Here is a 15323-nt window from a genome sequence, read left to right on the forward strand (position 1 = left end):
GTGTGTGTATTGCTCTGTGAAATCCAGAACATTTGGTACATTTCCGCTGGTGGCGCATATGTGGTTTGGGTCCACTGTACCTCCAGGGATGGGACCCCTTTGCTGATTGGCTGGGGATACTCCCGGAGGAGGCGTTCCTCATCCAGGAACTTGCCATCACGTCCATTGCTCGCCGGCTGGAAGAGGCCGTAGTTCAGGACGTCCTTTAAGCTCTGACTCAATGTGCACAGGATCCGTTGCTTGGCAACCCACACAGTGGCATCAGGGTTGAACCTCATACATTTCTGTTGAGAGGGGAGGAGAAACAGGTGGGGGAGGGGGAGGAGGTGGGGGGTTACACTCGCCTGATTTGGCAACGGGAATCGATGGCAGTATGACAGCCAGCACACCTTTAGCTATTCTCCCCACTGTAAACCGATTTGGGCACGGGAGCAACACAAGCATCACTTGCTCAAGAGGAGATAAACAAGCATGCAATTATAATCTGTTATTTAGTCATCCATTGTTTTTATATTCTTCTATTGCCCTAATGCCTCTCCTGCAGCGTGGCAGATTACTGACACAAGCATCCAAATGCACCGTGCACTAACACCACATAATAGAGGATTAGGCCCAAGGACTGTGGCTTTCCATTCTGCACAGCTGATGATAGTGGATTTCTGTACCCTGGTTATGTGTGAATGTGTGGGCAATGTGTGAAAGAAAAAAAAACTTAAAAATCACAGCCACTGAATGCTGTAAACCTTAATCCCATGGCTGGCTGTGCGAGAGAGGGAAAGCAGAAGGACGGAGAGGCCGAGCAGATGTCTGGCATTTCAGTGGAGAGTTCGGAAATATGTTCTTTTTTATGTGCTCACTGTTATTATCCCCTCGCCCGTGTCATCACTGCCGCTCAGCAGGAGGGACACTAGGCAGCCCACCTCAGCCTTCTGTGGTCAAAACCTTTAAGGGGGGATATTTCATACATTAACCTTCTGTGGTCAAAACCTTTAAGGTGGAATATTTCATACCATTTCTGCACTGGCTTTGATAACTAAAAAAATTAAATTGGCTATAGTCAGACATCACGTCTGTGTGCAAGCAACAAATTAGAGACTTTTATTTATGTTGCCATTTTGAAATGTGTAATGATGGGAATAAACCCAATAAAACCGACCTTGTCTCTTGCTAGTGCTGTGTGCAGAATCCTACACTCATGTACTGTTTACAGGCAAAGCATGTTTGTTTTCCTGTCTGCCCCTCCTCTTCATCTGGGACTAGCCGTCAGGTGTAGAGGACCCCCATGCCCTGTAGAACTCCACTCCAAACATCAGCTCTTCTGAACATGTAATTAGACAGTGGTGCTACTCCCATTGACTTCACTTCATTCACTTTGGAATGCCTTCCAGGCCAGTAATAAACAAGATAAATCCTTCAGGAATGAATCTCAAGAGACAGACTAGAATAAGAGAGGGAGAAGGATGCATGGGAATATGCATCACCATACATGGAGAACAATAATAGCAGAGATGACTGTGCATTTGCATATCTAATCCTCTAATATATAGATGCACATTCTAGATGCATCAAATAACCTGCATTTCTTTGTTGTTCTAATCCTGTCTGATTAAATAATAATAAAATAACACTTGTTATTTGGTAACATTATGAAAATTGTATAAATAAAAGAGAACAAAACACTATGGTGTAAATACTGTCATCAATCTCGCTGACTGAACTCATCCAGGAATTGGGTCGTTGGATGTTTGCATCCAAGCGGTCAACATAAAGTCCCCTTGCTTCACATAGTCATGCACTGTATGCAGAGGAGAGCACACACCAAATAATTGACCAATATTTCTTTTTGTGTGGGCGTGTGAGTGTTTTAAACTTATGGCCCATGAACACAGCTAATACAAAACAATGATGTATACAGGAAATTATTCTCGCAGGTGCTGAGGATTATAGAAGACTTAGACCACATGCAAACAGAATCGACAGTCTTAAATTATTTTATTTGTCGCATGTTATTCTGTGTGTCGACAACACAAAGTGAGAAAACAGAGGACACAGTAAGAAATATGTAAATGCCCTTGTTTTCTCCATGGGCTGATTTTCATTGCTTCGACTGGTCAGCGGGTGGTTGCTGGGAGATACTGTGTGAATCCTCTCATCTCTCTCAGTCTGTTTGAAGCCCTGTTGAATTCTGTGAACATTAAAGACTGTACTCTATACAAGAAATCTGAAGGCTGTCTGTAACACCCGTCGGTTTGTTATGCATCGTGACAAAACCTGTGGATAAAAGCATGCTGTGCCTTCTTCTCATCTGGCTGACAATCACTGTCACTTATTCTTAACGTGTGGGTAAATGTGTTAAAAAAAAACAAGCATGGACTATTCTTCATTTGATTCCTTTTGTCCATGCATGTTGTCTGTTGAAGAGGTACCAGACTGGCTTTTCAGGTTCATTAATCACCTTCTTTTCCGCCTCTGCTGCCTTCTCCTTATTTGTAATAAATGTGGGTAATCATGTTTTGCTTCGTTTCTTGCTCCATTTGTTGGCTTCTACCGAGAAGAGGTGATGCTGTGAACCTTAACCCTTCATTAAGCTGCAGTTAGAATCACCTACAGAGGCATGGACAAAACCTTTCCCCTGGGACAACCAATGGGCTCCATACATCAATCCCCCCTTACCACGCTGAAATGTCACCCACGCAGCGCGCTCATCCAAACAGCTTAATTCTCGGTTGTGACAGCCTAACGGCACAACCAGCAAAGGGCTACCCTCATGTTTTAACCATGAAGGTAAATCAGGAGTGTGGGAGATGCTAGGGGACCTTCGTGAAATCCTAACAATGTAGCAGGCTTAATGAGATAAAGACCTGTCTAGATGCGCTCGCAATTATCCTCAGCAGAAGACACACTCACAAGCACATAAACGCTCTTTGAACCGGATGAGGGTATGACAACTTCGTCAATTCGAGATCTGCCAAGAGTTTTGATTGATTAATACATACCCAAAGCCAAACAAGGTAATGGCAACAAGTGCACAAACACTCAAACACATCCGCCTCCAGCTCAGTATAAATGAGCATAGGCCTCTTACGGTCTGTTGCAGGTCTGGAATGATCACTCTGATGACCAGAGAGTTGATGTGGATGTCCTCCATTCGGCTGGACGGTCTCTCGGCGGTTGCTCTTATGGTCTCGTAGATGGTCTCCTCTTTGGAGCTGTCGGAGCCGGATTCCTCGGAGTAGTCTGAAAAGCTCTGGGCCATCTCATCCTCACTTGACGTAGGGCTCCGGGGCATAGTCAGCCGGCCACTCCGATTCCCCTGCAGAGGAAAACACAATCATTATGGGAGCCATCCTTAGTATGAGACAGGCGATTTTATAACTTCACTGGAAATGGATATAACATAGCTTCCTATTATTGCACTATCCATTCCAGGAAGACAAATATCTACAAAATCTAACAAAAATGGGCAAGGCTAACACTGTTGATGCATCTCTTCGTTGTGACAGATCTACCGTCGGGTTCCTACCAGGCTAAAAGAAAATAGAGGTTGTTTCACTTTTTCTTTCTGCCATTTTCACTCCAGGAGGACTGGGGAGTGAGTAATACAGAGAGCAATAAACGGACTAAAACACACAATCCCCTGGGGTAATAAGGTGTCACACAATCCCCTGGGGTAATAAGGTGTCAGGGCCAGGGAAGGTCTTTCACACAGAGGTACTTGAGGCTCATGACTCCTGGCCCTGCCACTGATTTTGGTCTGATTTGGTCCTGACATATACATCATTCTCTTCTATTGGGTCTGGTGTTTGAATTTTTCACTTCAAAACCTGTAATGAACAAGCTGCACTGAAATGGCATCTGACATTTTGCAGTGTTCCCTGCAATAGGTCTATAGCCTGATAAAACAACACAGTTTATGCTCAAAGGGGTTATTTCTTTTATCTTATATATTTTAAAAAGGTACAAAGAAAGAATGGAAGATGACTTGAGGCATTTTACCAAAGGATAGATTCCCATAATAGTCAGAGCACTGTCTTCAACAGTATTACAGCCTCAAAAGGAAACTTGTAAAAGTGACTGCATTTTCTTCCCACTCTGAATGGGAATCGTTAGATTCTGAAGCAGCTTGAGGACCCTGGACAGCTCCAGGCTCAGGGCAGTCCTCACTCACTCCTGGCCTCACCCAAGCTCACAGAGCAGCTGTGCAGAACTGCACTAAAATGCTACCTGGAAGACAAGTGTGACAAGGATAAATGAAGACCTCCTCATTTGCCTCCCAAATCACCTATATCTTCGACAAGAGAGTGCTTTGTACCTGTGTCTGGCGCTGCCGAAGGAGGCTGGGACAGCGTTCCTGTGCCTGTGTAGACCCGAGGCCTGTCCTCATTTATTTCAGCTCTCATTTATCATGTACGGAAGATTCTGCTTAACTTTGGTCTCCCTCCCTCGCTCGCTCATTCACTCGTTCTTTCTCTCATCTCTGTGATGTGTGTGCAGAAACATTACAGAGACAAGATGACCTGGAAAACACGGCAAACTTGTGTGCCCCTGGGTCCCGGAGCTTTAATGATAATGGCTGCGTAACGACATCCCTTTAGAGGGTCCCGGGGCCCAGAGGAGGAGCCACGCCACTCGGCCTGGAGCTCCAGCACTTAATTTCTGGCTGTGAAACCCAGGGTTCAGCGTGTTAGCTAGGGCTGCTGTCATCAATGTGGGTGCTTTTTCTGCAGAGGGTCATGACCAAAGCAATACACCACCATGGCTTGACCTCAGCTTTGGTACAAGAGCAAAGGGTATCTGGATGCTATCTTTAGTGGCTAAAGACCCCATACTAACATGCAAGGCTTGTTTCCACGGCAATGCCTTTCCAATTTAACTGCACTCTACTACTGGGCAGGAAATAAATATACTCCACTTCCTGAGGGAGTTTAGGGCACACAATGCCAGAGCATTCCAGCTCATTATGCATGGAGCTGGGGCTGGCGGAGGGTGTAAGGGTGCGACACAAACACCCACTCTGGTGCAGTTTTCAGCTTTTTCTGTAACTTTCCTGTGGTCCCTTTTATCCCACTGTTGAGGGTCTGGCTCTATCTGTGCAGCCAGCTACTTCAAACCCCAAATGTGAATTGGAGGTTTTCCAAATGACTGCTTTAGTCACTTCATCACCATTATGCCCTCAATCAGGCTGACAACTGACTAATCGCACATCAAGAAAACACTTATTCTCTTAGTCATTTAATTTTTTACTCATTTTAGCAGGGGCACGGCAAAAGTGTGTTTGTAGCCACATACAGTATGCATGTGGTGCCTAATCACAAAATCAATTTCAGCACGCAGTTTAGAGACAGAGTGAGGGAGCAAGAGGGAGTTGCATGGACTCAATAAGGCATATGTTGACATGGTAACAAGGGAATCGGTTTTGTATGTGTTTTTTTTCTTCAAAACAACATAAATGCATTACAGTGACCTCCAGGGAACTTTAAGCTAGGCAGGCTTTAACTATCTAAAATGATGCTTGCATAAAACACTTGGGTGGCCTATATACTGTGTGTGAAGTTCCTCCACTTATAGCTCCACTGAACCTTCTGCTGCTGAAACAGATGCCAAACAATGAAGACTGAAAATATTATTCTTTCAATGAGCCGGAGATGAAGTCTGAACATATTCTTCTTTCAATGAACCGGAGATGAAGTCTGAACATATTCTTCTTTCAATGAACCGGAGATGAAGTCTGAACATATTCTTTTTTCAATGAACCGGAGACATTGAATAACTTCATTAGCGTTCAGATAAAGCATGTGTTACATGTAAATGTATGTAAAAAACATTTACCATGCAGCTCATTAATACACAATCTTTTAATCAAAGTAGATTCGGAGCATGTCTTTCATTAATTAGCGAGTCAAGGTGTGCAAATTTTCCTTGTGGCGGTTTTTATATCACTCCTTATTGTACAGTAGGTCTCCCGCGCAGCCAAATGCTTCTGCAAAGAAAGAACAGGTGGCTGTTTGGACGTACTGTATGTCCAAAGTAATGTTTCTTCTAACTCAACGAGCTCTAGGCTTCAATGATTCTATGAGTAAATCTTGGAAGAGAGCTTTCACCAACAGAGCTGCAGGCACACAAAGTGATGACAGGAAAGCATTCAATTGTGTACTCCTAGGAGTAACAAATCCCCATGACAACAAAAGCCTTAGGTGTATGAAAGCCCTGGTTTAACGATTCCTTCAAACACAATTTGATTGTGATCGAAAAAGTGTGTATGTGTGTGTATATGTTTCTGAAAACACAGTGCAGCCTCCCCTCCTTGATTGATCAGCTCTCGAGTACAGTAACAATAGGGTTTTGTGAAAAGGACTTCAGGAGTTAATTAGATCTCTGAGAAAGGCCAACTTTTGGCACTGCATTCTTCTGTATGTGACTCCTTTATTTGGATCCCATGGGTGAAATTCCTCAGCCAATTGTCCTCTTATAGAGACGAAGCTGAACAAAACTGAGAAGTCAATAACCTGACTCGATGAGATCTAAAAAAATTCATCACAAGTTTCTCTTTTTGGTGTTTTCTTTTTGAGTGTTTGTGTGCTTCTTGAGTTGTGAGAAGTGTTGTCCTGCACTGGAAGAGAGAAACATATATCAGGCCCAGGAGGCATACATGCTAGCAAGGATGCTAAAGCTTGTGGTTGCCAGAGTCAGTATATCTTGAGTACATACATGGTTCCTTTCTCTCTTTCTGATCTATCTATGTGTCTGTGTTAATGCTATGACAGATTTTCAGCAGCAGGTGATGTCAAGAAAGTCACAGATTTGGATATAAAAGAGACAGGTTTTCCTCTCCTATACAATTAGGGTTATGCCCCCTAGTATAACTTGGCTAGATGTACTTTAGATCTACTTCAGACACTGAACACTTGGAAGGAATCCTTTGTCAAAGAATGCCCTCTACCCTTTAACTATTGCCCCTCACTGCCCTGTGAATAGTGTAGACTATAACTGGGTGTAAACTAGAATACTGAAATAGGTCACATGTAGCACTGCACATGAGAAACAAATACAAGCATGTCTGCAGCATGTCCTACATATGAGGAAACCCACATACTCCACCACACAATCTCTAACACATATGAGGAAACTCACACACGCCTCCACAAAATCTCTCATATGAGGAAACCCACACACTCCACCACACAATCTCTAATGCAACACTTCACAGTCCAGCAGTCTGTGTGCAGAGGGACATCCGTGCATCTGTTTCTTGACCATTTCTACATTTTCTATAGAAATGTATGAATTGTAATCAACACGCCGTACAGATTCCCCTCCTCATGTCAGAGGCTGTAAAATAGGCCATGGGGTTGTACAAACAGCACATCTCTCATGAATACACCTGTACCCATATGTGAAATGCTAAGATCCGAGTTGATATGGACTGATGTAATGGGCCGTAAGGGTGGCAGATGGACGAATCACCTCCAGTAATGTTCAAACGGTATTCAACCTCACATAAACACAATGACTGATGTGCTGATATCGCCTCCAAGTACGCTCCCATTGTAATGTCCTTTATGAATCCCTTTGGCTGCTCAGCACGGCATTTCTAGCTGCCTTTTCTCCAGGCTAAATAAGAAATCTGAGTAACACTGAAAGGTTGTACAAATGGGTCCTGGTGTATTTACTGACAGAAAAAGGTCAGCTCTGGCAGTTACAGCGACATTTACCAGCACAGTGAAATTTACAACCGGCGCACAGTTTAACAAGTCAGTTTACACAGACAGGAAGAGATCAACCAAACAACGTGCCAGTAATGTTTAGGAGATTCTTTAAAGAAAATGACTATTGTGCTTATTGAAACACACAGGCTGCTCAGGAAGTCCACAGCATTCACTAACATTCTGTGGTCTACTGCTCAACTTCACTATGGTCCTTACTTCTATTCTTCTGATTAGACAGGAATATAATGGACAGCCATCTCATTTCTCATATCAAAGAAAGACATTCAGATACAATACAGGGGGAAACATAGCAGAAAGATGTGATGGTGAAATAAAGAGGCAGGTGAGGTCTGTCATAAATGAGATCTAATTACCTAATGAGCTTTAAGGAGCAATACCATTGAATACAGCCAGTAAAATACCAAGGCTGTTCCAGTCCTGAACAAACTAATGCTGCATCTCTACTGTTACTGTTCAACACAGCAGTTTCACCTTTCTGACAGAAACAATGATCAATGTGAGCCTTTTCTATCCCTCACAATTTGTAGTTGTAGTTGTAGTTGTATTTTCAGTTGACTCCTTCAGACATCAGCCCATCAATAATGTATCTGGTATCTTTTTTCTAATTAGTAGTGATTTATTTTACTTTATGGATAATTCCCAGTCTCTGTCACTGCATCTTCCAAGTCCTCTCATATTTTCGGTATCAACTTCTCTCCCCCTTTCTCTCTCTTGACTAATTTGAGTGTAATGTCAGCCCCTCGGCAGAGAGCAAGACCTTTAATGACCTTTATTTAAAGTGCCAAATGGTTCCCGTGAGCACTCAAAAACTATCAGCCTTCGTATGCTTCATAACTGATTTTTAAATATTTGTGTGAAATATGTATGTTTTAATGAACAGAAAAAAGAGTGTATGTTAGTGTGTGAGCATATTTGCGTGACTTAATATATGTGTGGGTGTTTGCGTGTGAGTGTGTGTGTATGTGTGTGTGTGTGTGTGTGTGTGTGTGTGTGTGTGTGTGTGTGTGTGTATGTATGTATGTGTGTGTGTGTCTGTGTGTGTGTGTGTGTGTGTGTGTGTGTGTGTGTAAGTGTGAGTGTGAGTGTGAGTGTGAGTGTGCGTATGTGTGAGTGTGTTTATGTGTGTGTGTGTGGGTGTGTGTGTGTGTGAGAGTATGGCTGTGTGTGTGTGTGTGTGTGTGTGTGTGTGTATGGGTGTGTGTGTGTGTGTGTATGAGTGTGTGTGGGCGTGTGTGTGTGTGTGAGTGTGTGTGTGTGTGTGTGTACGTCTTCTGCTGCAAGGTAAATTAAGGTCCTAGCTACCTTACTGCCAGTAACAATGTGAGAGGTTAAAGGTCATTTACCGACATTCTGAAGCTGCCCTGATTGCCAAGCAACAGGAGCGTGTGTGAGTGAAAATGGGGTGTGTGTGTGTTGTGTCCCCAAGGAGTCTGAAATGGCAGCGTTTTAATGAGCAAGACGTTTTAAGAGCGTGTGTAAAGCTCTAAGCCAGCAAGCCGCACTGCGGCACCCCGCCATCCAAACACCAATAAAACTCATGTTCAGGGCTTTGTTGCAAACAGGGCAAAAGAGAACTACCAGAGTTCTCCCAACAGCCTAGAGGTCGTCCTTTGTCCAAGTCACTTGAGCAAAAAGTGCCACAATTATTGCTGAAACAAGGAGGGACCGGTGTGTGCTTTTAATCCAGCTAGTACAGGGCAGAGACAGTGAGAGAGGGAGTGTGTGTGTGGTGCAGTGGGGTAAGGTGGAGAAACAGTGGAAATTATGAGGGGGGTCTGAGAAGTCCACACGACCATCAGAAAGCCTGAACTGGCTGAATGGGCTCACAAAGGCCCACCCATCCAGAGAAGAGCCATGGTTTATCCTGTCTGTGTACAAGGGCTGATTAGTGGATGAGGAATAATGCTGGTCTTACAAGAGCTGAGCTGCAGTCCTCTTAAAACTATCTCTATTTGCATTTGAGGATTTCACAAGTTTCTTCCTCCCTCCTCTCTTGCCTCCCTTTACTCAAACCATAGAAACCAACACACAACTCCATTCCCAAACCATACAAAACCAACACACAACTCCATCCCCAAACCATAGAAACCAACACACAACTCCATCCTCAAACCATAGAAACCAACACACACCATCCCCAAACCATAGAAACCAACACACAACTCCATCATATAACCAAATGCTAAGTCACATAGGTGCATTCTACAAATAAATTCCAACTTTGCAAGCAGAGTCTGACAGGCTCCCACTGTGCTCAACTCACTGTGAGTGGTTGAAGAGGACATTATTTAATCAGAGTTCATTTGTCCTCTTTCCAAAGAATCCTGATTTTTATCTTTTCAAAGTTGCCAAGTGCTACAATCATCACAAGTGCCGGTTCACAATGTCCGTGTCTTTCCATCTCATCAGATCTCTGATAAGAGCGACTGAATTGTTCCATTCTCAAAACTCTGCAAAAATCTGAATTGTCTAATAGAATCACACATAAACACACACACACAACGCCTAATGAAGTGTAAAAAGGTCAAAAGGGATTTGAGCTGGTTAGAGCCAGCAACTCACCAGCTGCTGAACACCTAGCCAGGCCACAGTCCTTTGTCCTTCAGTCCAAGAGGACAATGCACATGCACCGGGCCCAGCATGCTGGCCTGCAAAGAGGAGTCCCTGTCTGGTCCATCCTACAGAATCACACAGCCAACCCACTCCCAATGAATCAAGCAAGGCCATTTCTATGTAAAGCAGCTCATACTGTTTGTATTTAAGACAATGCAGGGAATTATTGTTGAATTTAAAAAACATGGTATTATATCCCTTCAACAACCCAAATATTATTTCCTGATGTTAAAGATATATATTTTATGGCACACTACTGTGAGCTAGTACATGATGTTATATTTCAATATATATTTCACTTGAAGTGCCAATAACACCTCATAACAGCTATGTTCTCCCAAAGCCAAAGCCAAATAAAGAACGTGAGAGAATCACATCAAGAGGTATGCATCACCAAACAACTAATAGAAGATTTCCAAGTGCTGGAAGAAAGTTGGTAAAAGTCCTTCAAACAGTGTTCCTGCTGAGAACTTCTCAATCAACATGAAAAACAAAACACACCATTTCAAATCAATCAGCTCAAGCAACACGCTCCCTTATCCCCCAGATGAAGTTGGTGGCAAGTCAACAAAGAGCGCTGATGGACTGATGGGGAGAGAAATCAGAGGGAGCGATGAATCAGGGAAAGCTAACAAACAAGGACGCGAAGAGCCATTGAAATTCTGCCGCTCCCTGATTAGTTGAGGGCGTCGGCTCCGAACTCTCTCTCTCTCTCTCCGTATAGGAGGGTGACCCATCCTGGGGGGCTGCACCTCTTGAAACTGCTTCCTCCTGATGAGTCCAAGGTTAAAAACCACCTCTCCTCATGCCTGCATCCTCCGCCTCTGCAGGACGGCCTTCTGATTGGCTTTAAAAGTGGGGGGTTGAGGTGAGTGAAGCAGCATAACGGATGAAGAACCTTTAGTGTTTTAGTGTAGTGTTGGCTTCCCTGTTTGCCTAGCTCTATAGCTCTGGGATGCACAAAGGCATGTTTATAGCGTGGATGCTGAGCAAAAAAAAGCTTTAAATAAGGAATTACTACCCATTCATGATGCTCTGCCTACTTACATTTTGAGAAGAGCCAACAATCACTATCAATTCAGTGTACCAATTACAGCCTCTGAGTTGTATTTCAATGAAATAATTGGATGGTGGATTATGAATGCTAATCTAGAATAATAGAAATCCAGAAAACCCCAAAATGTAGGCCTAATGTTAAAGAACACCCTCCTCTTCCTCTCCTTGTCTGTAACCAGACATCTTGACAAGTGGTGTGGCCAGAAAAGGATCCAGGCAATGCAATGGTCCCATCAAGGAACAAACCTGAAGAAAAATCTTCTTTCAAGAGATGCGTTACCAAAGTTAATTATTTTAGGCAAGAATAAAATGTGAGGAGCTCAACGTGTAAGAGCTCAGAGTTTGGATCAAAGCTGTGTTTATAATTCATAACTAATTCAGAGCTGAGTGTGGTGTAGCAGCAGTGCAAACAAACCATTAGTCATACAGCAGGAAAGGGGAAGAAAAATGAGGAGAAAGAGAAAGACAAAGAGAGAGAGAGAGAGAGAGAGAGAGAGAGAGAGAGAGAGAGAGAGAGAGAGAGAGAGAGAGACGTTTTCCATTTGCTGCTAACCCACAAGCTGCCTTTCCTCAATAGTTTCTTCTTCCTCAATTTCAGGGGGAATATCCAACGTCCAGTTGGGATATGACTCACTACTAACCACAGAGCTAAATGAAGATGAACTTTTTCATTGGCATTACCAGCAGTGCTCAGGCCAGGGAGATTCAAATGAATGAATTCTAATAAAAATATAGGTGCTTCAAATAAGACCAAAAATGAATTGAACATGAATAACTTTGCACTTTTTACAATATGTGCGTCTCAGTAACGAATGTGTTGTAACTCCGTGCTGTGCTCCACCAAGCTTAAATTAGTGACATTTTCAACTAAGCAATTGTAAATGCACAGAAAGTCCAACGATGATGATTTCATCTACAGCCTCTATGCCTCTATCCCTTGATAACCCGTGGTCCTCGACCGAGAATATATTTCTGTCATCCATTTCAAATCATGAGATAAGTGAGACGAATGTGAAGGCTTAATATTTGTGGTTTGTGATCTCCATTTATCTCCATGGGCCACTCACTCCAGCTCCTCTATGCTTGAGGAGCCCTTCCACTCTCATCACAAAGCTGTGTATTCTCCAGTGCCACGATCAAAAGACAGACGAAGATTAAAGTATGTGAGATGGAGAGGAGACAGCACAAGACTACCTTAATGAGCTTCAGGGTGGAAACACCTCTGGAGGTTCTGTACTCGTACACTGTGGTGTCAGGGAGATGCCAGTCAAATGACTTTGGAATAACACTGTTCAGGTGCAATTCACCAGGATCTATAGAACACACGAACAACCCACCGAGGCCATGGGCGAAGACTTCACACTGAAGACATGCCATTCAAATTTAATGGATTCTTCAATTATGCACATATGGCCTAGTTATCATACATCTGGGTTTGTCCCTGTGATCGATGAATATTTATGAAACACTACAGTAGGCTATATGAGGATGAAAAGGCCACTGTAAATGCATGTGGAGGAGGATTGTTGGAAGCCAGTAGAATCTAGAAAGCCTATATTATCAGCTAACTGTTAAGAGGGCTCACGGTCACACACAGCTGAAAAATGAGCAATTCTCTCATTTCAGTTTATATGATTTGATCCTTTCTGAAAACAAGGCTAGCAGCACAACAATATCAGCCACTCCCTGCATCTATATTATCAGGCTGTCATAATCTTTCAAGGATCAGGACATTTATAAGGTGGGTGAGATGAACTGACACATAGTGCATATTATACTGAATAGCAACTGTATCTGTCCATCTGAATATTAACCCAAATTGTTAACCTAAGATGAAGCTCATATTTTAAACAGTGAATTAGATCATAATGACAGGATGTTAAAAAAAAAGCACGAGGACAAAGAGCAAAGGCACAATAGTCTCCATTCTTTGATTATAGTGTGATCATCCATTGAGTACACTGAAGTATCTGATGGGGAACTGGGCAGCAGCGACATCACAGCAACACCTCTAGTGCTCTCCCTCTCTCAGTGGCCCCTCAACAGGGAGGAGAGGCACTTGTTGTGAAGTAACATCTGACACAAGAGGATTATGGGTGCATTTAAAGTCACAATAGGATTCAGAGTACCGCGGTACCCATGGAGCGATCACGCTTCATATTTTTTGGCACACTGCGTAGTGCGTACTCTAAAAACGCTTTAAAGAGACACCGGAAATGAAAGGAATGAGAAGAAAGAGGATACGCTTAATTTCCTCCAGGCTGCCAGATCTGATATTCTCATGAGTAAAATTGCTCATGATTTTTGATGTGTGGTCCTAGCACTCATTTTCATTCCAGATCAAATTTAAATCCAGGTAGAGTATCGCCGAATTGCACAACTGAGTAACAAAGTGTAATAAAGTATACTCAGTCCTAAAACCACACAAGCACAGTAACAAGTGAAATTATAGCACAGTCCATCTAAAAACAATCAGTTTTAGCCAAATATTGTATGCAATATAATAATGCGTTATAGCCCCTATAATAACGCACTAAAGCATCCATTAATCACTTAAAACATCTGAACATTTTGAATATGTTTATTATAAATTGTACCCATTTCAGCCATATTACAAACACTTCACACATTGCCATTCCATGATTGACTCTGATTCAAATCTCAGCTGAATGGCATAGAGAGGCCAGCCAAATCTGAGATTCTGCATCGGAAAGAGCCCATTAAATCTCATGTCCTTGAAGAGACAGTAGCTTCAGCTTCATGTTCTTCATGTTCGGGCCCTTACCGGGTTAAACCCAAAATAATCTGAGGTGATGTAATACTGACAGGGACTCTGCGTGGAATATTTAAGGCTGATTGAGACACCCGTCACTATAACCCGTCTACACTGGCGGAGAAGTGACAGACTGGAGGGAAAATGTTCATGTCTCCATATAATTATTCATGCAGAAGAAAAAAGACTTCAGATCTTGTGATTTCTCTTTTCATCACTCAAACAGCACATTTTTCACTCAAAGCACATATAATGAAATATTTTGTAACTGTCTGACTGAATGTGCTGAGAGATATACAGTCCTCATAATACTTTATGTAATCCATTTTAGGGCTTTGAAAAATCCTTCCACGACACAAGTCTGCGTGTCTGCTCCACAGTCTGAGTTTTGTCACAAGTGGGGATGTGGGGAGAAGGAAGACAGCATCAAAAACCAGTGCCCTGCAAACACGTCTTTCTGTCATTGCCCTGTGGTTACAACTGAACTGAAGACACACACTAAAGGCTTGTGCGTTACAAACACATATTTCATAACAGGAGTCGCAGAGGCTCTTCTTGTATTAGTGAGCCGTGTGATTTTGCCAACTGTTTGTTAAAGCATGGATGAGTTCACTTCAGCACTGCACACAGATGACGTAGTCTGGCAGCGAATGTGAGACATTTGGCATTGTAATCAACGAACCCCAGGGCAGATTCAACCACAGCTTTATAATGTCTATATCCACTTCAATATGCTACACTTTAGGTGGTTGAAAACCTGCGTGGTTCTGGAGATAATTAACTGATCAATAATCTCAGAAAATATTTCTGAACTGTGGGTGGTGTAAACTCTTCAGGCATTACACCATTATAAGTGCCTCATTACCCACAATGCCATTCAACCTTTAACACTATTAAGATTAAATAATCAGGTTGCTTTCTTACCACATCAATTCTCTCCAAGGCTATTTCATTTCGCTAAGCCTTGCGAACATTTTCCAAAGCACACACTGTTTATGTGTGTTTGTGTGTGTGTGTGTGTGTGTGTGTGTGTGTGTATGTTTTCCTTCAGACGTGTGAAACTTCACTTCTGAAAATGTCTATAAGTCACCAGGATCACATACCAACCTCAATTTAATTTTGAGTATCTTTTCTCTCCCTCTCTCTCTCTCTCT

The 15323-nt window shown here is 42.8% G+C and overlaps 1 protein-coding gene across 1 annotated transcript in view; it reads right to left on the reverse strand.

Moving 5' to 3' along the window:
* The window catches only part of LOC308369418 (SH3 and multiple ankyrin repeat domains protein 2-like), a gene marked incomplete at its 3' end in the record, with an annotated part of 86672 nt that extends 83374 nt beyond the window's left edge, over positions 1-3298 (reverse strand). The window contains exons 1-2 of the mRNA XM_080843840.1: positions 3086-3298; positions 81-284 (exon numbers count right to left, since the gene is read on the reverse strand). Coding sequence (XP_080699966.1) covers positions 81-284; positions 3086-3289 — 408 coding nt within the window. The 5' untranslated portion in view covers positions 3290-3298. The remainder of the gene's footprint in view (positions 1-80; positions 285-3085) is intronic.
* Positions 3299-15323: the final 12025 nt, after the last annotated feature.

This window comes from Sprattus sprattus, assembly GCF_963457725.1.
Source record: "Sprattus sprattus genome assembly, chromosome: 8".
Classification (NCBI taxonomy): domain Eukaryota; kingdom Metazoa; phylum Chordata; class Actinopteri; order Clupeiformes; family Clupeidae; genus Sprattus; species Sprattus sprattus.